This window comes from Rhyacophila brunnea, unplaced genomic scaffold (genome assembly GCF_057557595.1).
Source record: "Rhyacophila brunnea isolate RB1 unplaced genomic scaffold, BYU_Rbru_1.0 scaffold_12, whole genome shotgun sequence".
Lineage (NCBI taxonomy): Eukaryota > Metazoa > Arthropoda > Insecta > Trichoptera > Rhyacophilidae > Rhyacophila > Rhyacophila brunnea.
Window position 1 is genome coordinate 6,811,057 of NW_028232774.1, and position 14,786 is coordinate 6,825,842.

Consider the following 14,786-nt stretch of genomic DNA (forward strand, 5'->3'; position numbering starts at 1 on the left):
TACGTTTTACTTCGAATACTGAAAACTGCTCTCGGTTTATGCATTTACGCTCATTTAATGTTGGTGTATTACACACACTATTGCACGTGCACAATGCGTGCTTCATTTTCGTAGGACACCCACACATTCAAAAGCCTGCTTCACCATGCGGCGTATTGAATATAGCATATCGGTATTCTATTTATTATCTGTTCTGTGGATATAAACGTCAGGCTTTGATATTATCGCGCTACCTAATAGATATGCATTCCTACGTTGCTTGCTTATAATTTAAACCATGGTTAAACCCATAGATCGATATATTAAATAACGAAATTCTTTCTTTGTAGATCCGATACTTACAGGTTCCAGGTTTATATTATGTTCTTTTAATTACCTAATGAAACCGCGCGAAATAGATAAGGCTGCAGACACACGACATTGCACTGGACGTGCGTAGACGCAGGGTTTCATTAGATTCCAATTGCATCCGATTAGAATCAAATAAGACCTGCGTCGACTGCAATGCCGAATAATATGTACAATTTTAGATCCAATTATGAAAATGAAGATCTGTGTTGATAAATCAAAGGCATCTCGATATTCATATTATATAATTAGCTAGGTAGGTACGTAATGAGTCTATAATTATAGACATGACCTCAGTGGCGAAGGGTGGAGGTAGGCTATTAACCCAACCAACAGCATCTGTAATATTATGTATTCTTAAATTCAACGAAAACAAATAAGAATGAACTAGTGTGGTTTGAATTAGACAGGGTTTAATTGAATTTCAAAAACTAACCAGCACAAATTATCTTCTTAGTTTAATGAAAATAAATAAGGATGACCGACAACGTTTATAGTGCACTATTAATGTCGAATCTTAACAGCCTACATCCACCCCTCGCCACTGCAAGACCTGTCTAATATATGCCATACAAGGCTTGTATGACAGTTTGTAATCATTATCGAAATATTGGGGTAAATTTTTGTGTTATAGCAAATTAAGATATGTAACAATATGACAACTCGATGGATATTGACATAATATCTGTACCTCAGAGGCAGACGGATGCAACTCCATTTTTGGGGAAAATGATTTTTTTTAAGAATCGTCATGCTAAAGGCTTTATTTATTAGAGGCAGAGAGATGAAAGTCCTAGTCCAAGATATGCATAGAATAAAGATGCAAGTGCCGTACCTACCTTAGAGGCAGAAGGATGCAAATCCAATAATCCACTAAGATAAAATTCTCTCAAACCGTCTGCAATATGTACTAGACGAGAACGAGCTTTAGAGGAGGATACAGCACTATGGACAATATCCAAGTCATCAGAGAAATCAGAGCGGTAACAGGAATACAAGCTGCCGCTATCCATGGGTATTATAGACTATGAGAAAGAGTTCGATTCCATAAAGAAATTTTCAATACTCGATGCACTCAGAAATCAAGGAATCCCCGGGCGCTATATAAATATTTTCAATAATATATACAGTAGCGCAACAATATCTCCATAAACCATCGCGCATTTCCTATCAGTAAAGGAGTCCGACAAGGTGATACAATCTCACCTAAACTATTTACAGCTACACTTGAAGACTTGTTTAGAGAACTTGACTTGACTTGGAAATGGGCTGGACACATAGGTCGAAGACAGAACAATCGTTTGACAAATTTATTCATCCAGTGGTATCTAAGAGGTACAAAACATCCGCAAGGTAGATCTAGAGGCCGCTGGATCGATGAAATGATAAAGTTCTGCGGAAAAACATGGCAACGCAACGCACAGGGACGAGAGAAGTGGAATCAACTTGGAGATTAGCGAGGCCTTCATCCAGCAGTGAATAGATTCAGGCTGGTGATAATGATGAATACATAATAAAAATTTAAAAAAAAAATGTGTTTTGCTTTGTTATATTTATACCTATAATTTTTTTTAACTTATAATATTTTGTTTTATTTTGGCTAAGTAAACAAGATACAAATCCACATTTAACAAAATATCTTTAGGGACAGAAGGATGCCAATCCACACTACGTTTTTTATTTTTTTTTTTTTTAGATACAAAATTGTATTATATTTATTCCTTTCTAACATATTCCAGAAGTACTTTAATTGAATTAGAATAAAAAAAATAATGATCATTCTATGTATATTTTCTTAGAAGTTATGAATATTCGTTTAAAATAAAAATTGTTTTTTGGCTCTCCTGAACAATTGGGTATTTGGCATTTGCACCCGTCTGCCTCTGAGGTACAGATATTATATTGAATTGTAAATTATTTTAGAAACAACATTACGATCATAATATCCTTCAGAGTTCAGACACAATATACCATAGTTTCTTTACCGGTGGTCCGCGAAGATTTTTGGGTGGGCCGCGAAAAAAATCTGCAGTTCAAAAATAGTTACCTAGAAACCCAACATTTGAAGTGGGGTTGTATTATATTTCGACAATTGTTTCAAAAATAGTGTAAATATAAATATTTACTATTTTATTCCAATGTTGATGGTCCGCAAAACATTTTTGAATTTTTGGGTGGTCCGCGGATGTAAAAAGGTTAAGAAACATTGCAATATAGAAAAAAAAAATCTACAATTCTATACAATATCTAGCAGTTTTACTCAATACCTGAGAAAGAAGGCCGACGCCGCATGAGTATACCATACAATACAGACAAGCTGAGTGATCAATCATAACTAGGGCTGTCAATAAAGTATTGATACCTCTGATTTTTCCGTAGTTGAAATATTTAAATGTTGATAGACGACGACTACAATACTACATAGGTATACCTACACTAAAAATATTCTCATTATTTTGGCTATTATTTTCAGTGAAATAAAATGTATATTGTTTTAATATTTTTAGTTGTTGTTCGTCAATAAATAATATAATAATAACGTAAATAATGAATCGATCAATAAATGCTTACACTATTTGAAGTTAATAATTTGACAGTAGTAAATACGTCCAACCCACCCCCGCAGTGTTGTTGGCCAGCACAGCCATAAATCAAATCTAAGAACTCCGATGTTGCATATGAAGCGCACATAGACACCTAACGACGGTCGCGCGCAACTTCTCAAAATATGGATATATAGAAATGACCAATTCGTAGGTGTGCGTATGCGTTCTGGCGGCTCGACTCAACCCGAGACGCATGCGATTTGTTGCTAGCAGCGCTAGATGTTTTTTTTCAACCTAAAAAGTCGCATTCCCCCAACGTGCGTAGCTCCATTTGGCAACGTGTGTTTTGTGAATAAAGAGACGTCAAATGTTGCAGACGGACGAGTTTTGATGTGCGAGCCGACTTAGTAATACGAAATATTTTTTTTATGCATAACGAAGTAAATATGTACAGTGAAATGGGGTGAGATAAGACCAATGCTATTGTCAATAGGTACTCTTTGTTCCTAATTATTATTGTTTCTTGCCTAAAATTTGGTTAGATAGTCCACAATTTAAATTCGTTATTAGATGATTAATGTTTTTCAAGAAAATATTGCATTTCTTATTATATTAAAATTCTTCTACACCTTATATCGATACGATACCAGTGGGTCTATTCTATACCTATCGACCGCCAAAGTGATAAAGTGATAAATATTATCAAACTTAGGGTAGGTTTGTATCAAAATATTAGCACTTATAGCATCTATCTTACTGCTGTTAAAATAAAGCACTTATTGCAACAATAAAAACCAACTTCGTGTAATTGTTACAATAAGTGCTAATATTTTGATACAAACCTACCCTAAGTTTGATACTATTTATCACTTTAGCGTTCGGGTACCGATATGACGGCCCTAATTATTATCACACTTGCCATAACTATTATGATTTAATATACAAATTAGGTTTATCACCAAAAATGTTGGGACACCCCAACCAGTGTTGGGATCTTTTTGTCAAAAATTATAGTAGGTACCTACGCATTACGCATTGTCTTCGGATGAAAATATATAGGTTTTTGATGTCACAAAAAAAATAATGAGGAATTTGAGAAAATCCATGTCATATTTTTTTATCTCTTCGGTCACAATTGTTTTACAGGCGAATCTGAGAAAATCTGTTTGGTTTGAGGAGTTTTTTTAACCTCTCAAACAACTTTTTTTCTCGCCTCACCAAATTTTCTTGTTACGAAATTATAGTAGGTACCTACCTGTCGCACCAAATTATGGTACGACAATATCGAAATGATTGTACTGTTGTTGTATTTTTTAAATGCAGAAATTAAATCTTGTTTCCGACATTCAAAATAATAATGTTGGGCGTATACCTTTTCTAAGACGTACATAGTACACGGACGAAAATTATAGTACATGTAAAATAAGTAATTATAGTACGGTTGGCAACACTAACAGCGTTGCCATGTCTACTGATATTTCAATAATCTACTGAAATTTTGGCAATATACTGTTTTTTTTATTAATCCGAGGAACTACAGGTCCGCGAAACATTTCTCCCATGTTCGCCGGGTCGCGGATGTTAAAAGGTTGATGAACATTGCTGTAGTCTAGATAGTTAATAATTATTGATACTTAATAGCTGTGCTGTCAATAATATGAGGTCGGTTATGTTAGCAATGAATTAACGGCATTTAAGAAAACTATTTATAACACTAAGGAACTAAATTATAACGTTTATATCCACATTATCAGTCTAGTATACTTATCAAGTTTTCATAATATAAATATTTTGACAATTCAGGTTTATAAAATACAATTTACCATTTCAAGCTGCGTAAATAGCGAAAAGGCATATTAAATAAATACAAAGAAAAAAAGGACGTAAAGGAAAGTAGTCGTAAGATTGCAGGTAAACATAATGTGACCAGATGTCCCGTTTTCAGGCGGCGTGTCCCGGTGTCCCCGAACACAGCTTCGGGAAATGTCCCGTTTTCGAAAAGAAAGAAACTTGTGACCAATATACAGAAATATTTCATGAGTAGGTATTCACTTGTTTCTAATTACAACACACCGCAAAAAACGTCTAAATCAGGGGGGGCAAACTGCGGCCCTCCGGGTATTTTTTTGCGGCCCGCCATTATTAATTGTACTTCTGATTACGAATAACTTTTTTATAATTTTTAAAAAAAAATATTGACAATAGATAAAATTTGAAGAACTTGTTGTTTCGTAAATGTATTATCTCAGTACGTCTTCCTTGCGTCTCGTTTCACACTATGTAACCACTATTTTCTACGTTGAACATCGATTGGGAATGAATGGAAAGAAATTTCGGATTGTAATCTCGCTCTGGATGTAGATATTGTATGTAGATCAATAGATATTGATAGTGTACCGACAGAGCTACAACTTGAGATTATTGATCTGCAGTGTGACACTGATTTAAGAGAATTGCTTCGTCGTGAAGAAATCTCCAAATTTTACAATGCCCTTAATTCAGACGAATTCGAACAACTTAAAGATTATGCAAGAAAAATGTTCGTTTTTTTTAGATCAACCTACTTAAATATTATATGAACAAACATTTTCGATCATGAACCTCAATAAAAATTCTTTACGATCAAATATCTCCGATGCCCATTAAGAAGCAGTTTTGTTAAGCAATATTAATTAACACCTGAATTTTAAAAAAAAATCAAAAATGTACAACAGTTTCATTCTTCTCATTATTTTTTTGTAATGTTTATTTTTCTAATAATAAATAGTGTATATCTAAAAACGGTATTTTACTTGCGGCCCGCCGCTAATTTTGAATTCTTGAATTTGGCCCTCCATCCAAAAAGTTTGCCCTCCCCTGGTCTAAATGGAACATTGGGAATGTTTCGGGAAAGTCGTTGGGTGGAGTTGTTCAAATACTTTCGCGCCAATAATTTGGATCACAAAAATTTTCGTATAATTATTGAATATATTTTATGTCTGCCCGGCACTAATGCACCAGTAGAAAGGGTCTTCTCTCTCATGGATAAGATGTAGACGTGTGAAAAAACACAGTTGAAAGTAGATGTCCTTAAAGCAATGTTAATTATAAAAGTAAATTCGAAAAAATCCTGCCAAGAATTTCATTCGTTTTTGAAACCAACACCAGATACCTAATTTTAATACTAAATTTGCTCTTCGGAAAAATATAACATAAGATAAATTTTCATGTATTCATACCTGTGTGTACTTTTCATTAATAAATACAATAATATGTAGAATGTAGACACTCTTAAAAAATATGCAGGAGCTCAAGCGTTGTATGCACCTACTCAAACATAGGTACGTACCTACCGATAATCTTCAAATAAATAAATAAAACAGGTAACCTGACATGAAAAAACATTAGGTACTATCTTATTAATTGCATTGTATGAAAGTGTGAGGCGCCTAAAATTTAAAAGTACCTACCTTTTTTTAGGTGTAACGGTTAGGGGGGAAAAATAAATGGTCACCTTAGGTAAACAACATATCGATGAATACAAAATCATACACGTGTTTGTCTACTCAGTTTGCTTATTGAAACGAAGTAATCGGCCGAAACGTTACAGGTACATATATTGTATGAAATCGCCAGCCGACGCCTGAACGCGGGAAAAGGCGATATAATAAGCGCGTCGGTGGGAAGAAGCGAAAGCGGGGAGTCGTTTATCAAATTTCTCATACATCTCCGCGAAGAATGAAGATAAGCGACAGAGTGGCAGCCTTCCTTCGATCAATCAATCAAACTCGAATTTCCCACTCGGGCGCCATCGTAAATGTTTGGTTTGAGACGCGAAATGAGGAATTTCTGACAAATGTCCCAAGTGGAGTGTGGGCGTTTCTAGTTTTGACATTTTATCGTAATACCTACTGTATACACATACCTACTGCAGCTAGTATTAAAGAGGATCAGTAAGAAATCATTACTACATTTATTTACTTATTTCATCAGTATAAATGCGATAACGCGAAAAAGACAAATTAGTGACATTATTTTTCGCGGGTGCAATAATTATTTCGACTGATTTTCGGGCTGATGGATAACGAAAAACCATCACACCTCGAGCTATTGATCATTCAGTTAGCATAGCATAGCATCCGAGTGCGCTACCTATTGTACGATTGAGTCCGTCGCAATAATGTGAAAAGTTTTGACAACTTACTACACACAATTATTTGACGATGTGGCAAAAATCAATAGCTTTGATTTAGAGTCGACCGGCCAACCGCGTAAATCGCCCGCTGCTCTGACTATGAAGTCGAAGCTGACTATGAAGATCTCGACGATAACAAACAGAAATCGCCGGTTGATGCTCAAATTTATATGCACATTAAAATATGTAGTCTATGATTCAAGTTAACACACAATAAATCTTTAATTTAGTTTACATTTCTAGAAGCGTTCAATGGGTGGTTGGGCCAAATGCCAGCCCTCATCCTTTCTTCCCACCTACTCTAAATCCCTTATTTATTATTGTCGCCAGACCAGGGCGACCGGCAGTTACGGGTCATGAGCAGACCGTGATTGCAATTTACATCTAGTTACTCCAAGACAGCCGAGCGCGGAAGTTTGTTATAGTTTTACCATCGCTAACTACAGCGTGACTCATATAAAACACATCTGTTCGACGTTTTCTGCTAAATCTGATACGGTTTGAGCGACCGTCGCGCCTATACCACCCATCCTGAACTTATCATCATTCATCAACCTCATACAATATCATCCATCAAAAGCGAACCGGCGCCACCCCTCTCAACATAAGGTCAGTGTCTGGCTTCCTGTGTAAACCCCTCCCCCTAGATACATAATCCAATGACCAGGATCTTCAAATTACAGTCCACTGTTAAAAGCGCGACCAATGGGTAATAATGAGGACGTCGCAGAATATTGTAGGTAGATACATAATATTTTATCATGCCCTGAAAATATTCAACATTCCCGCGGAGGAGCGTTTCGTGCATAGGTAGATTTATATAACATTATACATATATTATTATTATGACATGAGTAGCGAAGCCACGCGGGCGCATCACATCGCACAAGAGGTACTTCCAAAAATAGCCCTGCGCCGAGTCGCTTTCACTGAAATCTCTCGGCGGCCCAACGGCGGTCCCTTGCCTCGCACCTTCCTCGGACCCGCCCGACCCCATCCTGCCTCACCACACTTCTCTCGCAAGAGAATAACATCGTGCGCCATAGTATTCTATGTACGCCGCTTCGAGATATTGGGAGTTTATCAGAATCTATCTATCATAATATTATTATTACCTATTCGTAATGCTGTCTGTGCCTGAATGTTTTGAATTATTCAAAGGTCAGACATTAATATTTTGATTCGTGGTATTTGTAATAAGAATAAGTAATAATCTACAAAAGTAGATGGCTTTGTGAAGGCACTTCACTAACTTAAAGCACCACCAATAATTTTAAACGAAGTGGCAATAAATAAGTCGTTTGAATTTAACTCTGGGTACCTATTTTCAACGGTTATTCCAGATGTTGACAGGTGGTATGTATGACGAGATTACTCGCAGAACCAAACTGGCATGGAGTGGATTTGGGCGTCTGAATAGTATCTTCAAAACTGACCCCCCTCTGTTTTTTAAGCGTTAAGTGTTTAACCAATGTGTGTTACGTATGCGTATGAAACATACACTCTTGATGTAAGAAAATGATAACATGGAATGGAAAGGTGCATGTTGGGCATAAGGCGGAAAATGACAAGAGTAACAGACAAAGGCACGCGAAGTGGAAGAAGTCGTTAACCAGATGAAATGGCAATGAGTTGAATTATCGCTCGGCGAGTGGACAACCGCTGGACAAATTAAGTCATACGGTGGCACTCAGGGGCACTAAACTAAACGACAGGGACGCCGTAAAACCTGCTAATTAGACAAAATCATAAAATTCGGTAGGTGTACGTGGCAGCAAGGAGCTAAAGACTGAGAAGAGCGCAAAGAGCTAGAGGCTTTCATCCAGGCAGATGTTGGCGATTTTCAACGGTGTCATAATTAAGTAGGCAGGGTAATAGTATCTACACGAAATTAGATTGGAATTGAGAACTAGCTATTCTATATACCGGTTCATTGCATGAGAAGAAAAAATGGCCCTGACAATTTAATGTGAATTGGTTACCTACCGAAGTATCGCAATGAACAAAAAACACAAAGAATAATCATTCAATACGCTTACTGCAGTCACTCCAATGACTGAACATTATGTACCTATTTTGTAATGCAATTTTAATACATTCTTTTTGTATAATGTTAACGGAGAAACAGCAGGGTGTTGGAGGTGAGACTGAGTTGTACCGACCTATTTCTTATATCACAGGCATTTCACAATTAATTCTAGTGGAGTCCAGGACATTATTTCGTCTCAAAACCTAACTAAGGTACTTGTCACCGATCCATAATCTGCGGCCCTCGTAGTGCAGTGCTAGCCTTTCATCCGGGGGCTCCGGGTTCTATTTCCGGTTAGGTCACAATATATTAATTTATGTGATTTCCACTAAGTCTGGGTGTTTGGGATTGTTTCAATTCCATTACGTACTACACTACTGTCATTGGGCATCATGGCATGTCGTAGAGTTAAAAAGAATACAGAATAATGACATAATATATACGATATATATATGTTTCTCAACCTTTTTACACCTGCGGACCACTGAAAATAAGAAAAACGTTTTGCGGACACAGAACACAGAAATAAAAAATATTATTTATATATTAACGTATAGGTAATGACGATCGCGATTGATTTCATCACGTAAAACCATTAATCTATTTTAAGAACAAAAACACAATGCACATACATTTGCAGGTGCAGGGGTTTTGAAGATTTTGAAGATTGAGGAGAAGCATAGGCATTTGGGCGCCAAAAATTCTCAAACCACAGAAAATGTCTGCAGACCACCGGTTAAGAAACACAGATATAGAGGATGAAACATTATATTAATCCTAATACAATGCAACTGCAGCTGCGGCTTGCTGTTTCTAATCGCGTTTAAAAATAGTCGAGGAAATAAATCAATGTAAACTTGTGTCGGCGAATTGGAAATTCGATGGTCAGAGTTAGCCTTGACATTTAGAAGTTAAAAGTCAGTTGTACAGTAACATGATGTACGGTTATATTTTAGAATCAGACACTTTCTGACACGTTCGATGATATGACGTAAGTAAGCTTACGTTGTTAATTAAACCCTTTCACAATACATGAGTTTCAAACAGGGAAAGGCAAAATACAAAAATCGTAAATTTTATTTTATTTGGTTTCCTACCTTATGTCCCCTGACTGGATAGCAAGGCGGCTGCGTAGGGCTGGTATTCACCCCCACAGAGCCAGAGCTGGGCTCCCCGCGTCTCCTCTTCCCCGGCGCGACGACGTCCCTGTCCCTGGCAAGGACCTGCGGCTGCTGCTGATGATGCTGGTGGAGGAGTTGCGCGGGGGGCTGCGGCAGGTGGTGAGCGGCGGGGGCGGAGGGGGCGACGGGCGCGGGGTGCTGGCGCGGCTGCGGCTGCGGGCTGGGAACGAGGTCCACTTGGCGGTATGGCGGCCGATCACTGAACATGTCATGCATTCCCTGTAACAAAATCATCAAAATTGATCACAAAATTATCGTCATAATTTTTAGTTTACTTTTGTGAGAAACCGATAAGGAAAGTGAAGATTTGCTCCGGTTTTTCTTACCACCGAGACAAGAGCACCATCATCCAGCTATCTAAATTTATTTATCGGTTCAAAGTCTATACACAGAACTACTTTGTATTGTTAATTTTATTGTTCACAAGTGTAATGCAATAATAAGCATTTGAAATGTTTCTGTTTCTTGATATACTGTGCGCCCACGATTGCCGAACGGCTTAAGCGTCGGTTTATAATGTCGTGGGTCCCAGGTTCGAATCCAGGGTCTGGCAAATACACACATTGTTTTTCAATTTGTGTTTGGAGTCGGAGTATGGACCTAATAGATTGAGCAAGTGGCTAACATCCATTTCTCCTAAAAACAAAATCTGATCTAATATGATCCTCTATGAATCGAACATGGTGAAATGTGTCGCTGAGTTTCAAAAACCGCTATAACACTTTTTTGAAATAATTAAGATGTATATACCTATCGTTGGATACGTTATTAAAATCTCTACATGAAAATTTTATCGCCTCTTTAAAATCCGCATCGATTAACTTTACTGTCATTTATGAAAGAAAATCAATGTGTCTATCAAATCCCACTATAACACTACTAAAACATTCAAAAACCTTTTTAGTTCAAAAAGTTCTTGTTGATATAATATGAGATAAGTTATAGCGGGTTTTGAAACTCAGCGACACAAATAGTAGTCGTAGCGCTACATGAATAAACGTTTATTTTAATGGAAAATAATCATGAATACATTCGTTCATTCATTCAAGATAGGTAGTATAATATAGAATTCATTAAAGAAATTTCGGATACCGGATAAGATCTTTCTACATCGCGGTGGGACTGATTCAACCAAGGTTTCCTCAGAGTATATTCAGTTTTGGTTTAAATTGCCAAAAATAATGAAATTTCATGTTAGCATCAGAGACTTAACAAAAAGTTTACTAATAAATAAGTAATATGATATAATATATTATTATGTAAGTATAGCCACTTATTGTTTTTCGTCAAAAGTCCAACAAGGTAGGATATCAAACTCAGATGTACTTATAATATGTATGTTTGGAAAGTATGTAAGTACGTATAATATAACATTAATAAGTATTTTTTGACAAAACTTGCCAAATCGCATAGATAGAATAAATTCGTGAAAGATATTGATAGAATATACAGCAGAGACAAAAATGCAGATGGACAGTCTCTAATAATGAAAGCTAAAATATTCTTTGAAGAAATTTAAGAGCCCCATCAGTCAGTCAAGATATTAAAGCGAAGGGGGCGGACGGGCCGCATCGTAAAATACGCTGGTCCGGCCGAGATAGGAGAAGGAGGAAGTCACGAAATGGCGGTCAGCGCCGTGCCAAATGGCCGATCGGATATTGCGCAAAGCCTGGCTGCAGACGCGGACTCGGAGGGCATTAACTGAGAACGAATTGAGCTAATACTGCTGCGGTTCGCGGATGTGAATATTGCAGACCCGAAGATTTATATGCACGAGGCCGCCGGGCCAAATGCTAAATTGCGTGCGGCAATAAAATTATACGCAAGTACATCAAATCACTCCTCAGTGCACTGAGGCTGACTGTCCCAGTTTCAATGCAGATACGTGTTATCCCTCTGCGACTATCGTTGCTCAAGATTCTGACATTTGACAAATTAAATATCCATCCGAAAGGGGACAAAGGGAGCTGAGGGTACTCACTCTTGATTATTGATGTGTATTTGCTGAGATCGTCTTGCTGGGTTTTTCGGGGACACACTGACAATAAGGAGATTGCAGAGAGAAGCGGTGTAATTTATTTTCAATAAAATATTGGTGTACGAATTACAGTATATTCGCTAATAACAATTTGTAGCGCAAAGAAGATACAGCATTAAAAATCACAATTTTACAGATTGTGTACCCATTCTAAATATTTATTATGGCATTTTTTCCTAATTTGCGTAGCTACTTGGTATTCAATGTTGTGATTGGCAAAATTCACTATATCCATGTCTTGCTGTAGTAATCAAGAATGGTTGGTAATGTCCAAGGAAACTTAAGCATTAGTTATTAGTTATTGTTATTACACTTCCGAAATCGAACGAATGAATGATCAATGTTAAATTTTTCCGATTCGATTGTTTAATTATCTCTACCAGTGTTGTCATATTTTTCTATGCTGATTATAGTACAAAGGCGTAAAAATATAGTATTTCTGATAAAAATATAGTACAGGAACATTTTTCGTCTTGAATCCCTTAAAATCATAGTATTTTAGCATATTTGACGTAAAATTATAGTATTTTACATTTTTCGACGAATCAAAATTATAGTATTGTACTATAATTATAGTACGGTTGGCAACACTGCTCTACGTACCTACTTGCAAAATCGAACGTATCAACATCCTAAAACACAGTAGATACAGCTGTTTTAATCAACTGTCCACTTGTCTGTCAGCTTACCGTGTAAACGTGCGTATCAGCGTAAATTGCGATCCTTATGAGCGGTCGTTCGCTTATATACGTTATACCTAGTGTTAGAATCGCTGCTTTATTGTCTTTCAACTTTACAAGGGTTTTATTTTAAAGCAAAAGTGGGCATTGTTATACGTACCTACTATCGATTTAACGACCCTATTTTTAGAAACACTAGTTAAAAAGATGCTACGTGTTTAATTTCGACAAAGTAAATTCCAGTAAATATATTTAAAAATTGTCAATTATTATCCTCCACTTCAGGCCACGGTTGGAAAATTCACAAGTTTCTTTAGAATTTACTTTTAATCGAGCGAGGACGCACTGGGTTTGGAAAATGACTATTACATTCACAATCATTCTTTATAAAGTGTTATTCTATGATTGATATGCAAATATAAATTCCACACGGTCCAAGCCCATGTTCTTAGATTAGGATGGAAATAATAACTAAGCTTATTTCACAAATAACTTCAGTCCCGCCTAGGGTCGGAGGTTAGAATGTTCATCGATCCGTGGTTCGTTGATTCGAATCCAGCGACTGGAGTAGAATCACACGTTGTTTTTATTGGAAAATAATTAATCGTTGGCACGAATGGTTAATAAGTTACCCTTGTAGAAGTACTTCAATAGTATAATAAGGTACATACACACGTATACAGTCTCATATGCTTAGATACATTTTGATGGAACACAAACCAGAAAATAATGCATCATTCCTTCTTTTGAATAACGTTTCTAATGATACGTTAGTTTTATTGTAAATGTATGTGCTACATATGGATAGTGATAAGTTGATTACAACAGTTAGATAGGTAGGTACATCATAATTTGCTGTCATCGTATAAATCAATAATAATATATAACATAACTTTATGGTAGCAATACGTAGTAGCATTGATTATTATTAAATGCCGGATCTTTCAAGTTTTTAACCGTCAACCCATAAAAAAACACATTAAAATGGTGGACGAATCCAATATCCTAAGGAGACTTTTGCCCAAATGATTCTTAGTATGGATTTCTACAATTTGTCAGTTGTTTTTTCTGGCAGCTCAGGTGCGATGGTAATTATTGTAATTAAGATAATCGTCTTGCCAATATTATAACGCGACTTGCGGCTACGACAAACGAATTCAAATTCGCAAAATGCAATTAAAAAGATCGCATTACAAAATTGATGGTTTGTTTTATTGCAGGTAAGTAATGGTAAACCATTTTTATAAAATGCGTGTAGAATATGTTTTTTCATAATTAAATATCGAATAGCTTTTGCGTACCTACCACTAATATAAATACAAATATTGGAAGATTTTGTCCGCTGACCCGTTTTATGTTCTAAATGTATCATATTGATACCTATTAGTATTACAAGCAACAATACCGTACCTACATATCGATAAAAAAGTCACATACCTACTTGTTTATTTCTTTAGATATTTAAGTATTTTGAGGATGCTCTGCCCAAACTGGTCTATTTGATTATAAACTATTGACATTGAAGAATTTCATCAAATCGATCGTAAGAAATTTCATCTTCAAAATACCAGTGGCGTACATCTGAAGATGCGAGACATCCCTGAAAATATTCGTTTGAACCTACTATTATAATATTATGTATTGCGTAAGCCGTAATTGCATTCTTCTAAAGGTTTTGCAATATAATATTGCTTCAGATTTTCACTTAGTCATTGTATTACGTTAATATTTATTGTTGTTTAATTTAATAAAACGCATTTTTTTGTAGTACTTATTCCACTTTTAATCAA

At 36.3% G+C, this 14,786-nt stretch overlaps 1 protein-coding gene across 3 annotated transcripts in view; it reads right to left on the reverse strand.

Moving 5' to 3' along the window:
* Hipk (Homeodomain interacting protein kinase) overlaps positions 1-14,786 on the reverse strand; it is a 215,727-nt gene that overhangs the window by 155,230 nt on the left and 45,711 nt on the right. For all 3 annotated transcript variants that reach the window (XM_085960700.1, XM_085960701.1, XM_085960699.1), the window contains exon 2: positions 10,195-10,497. In XM_085960700.1, coding sequence (XP_085816826.1) covers positions 10,195-10,494 — 300 coding nt within the window. In that variant the 5' untranslated portion in view covers positions 10,495-10,497. The remainder of the gene's footprint in view (positions 1-10,194; positions 10,498-14,786) is intronic.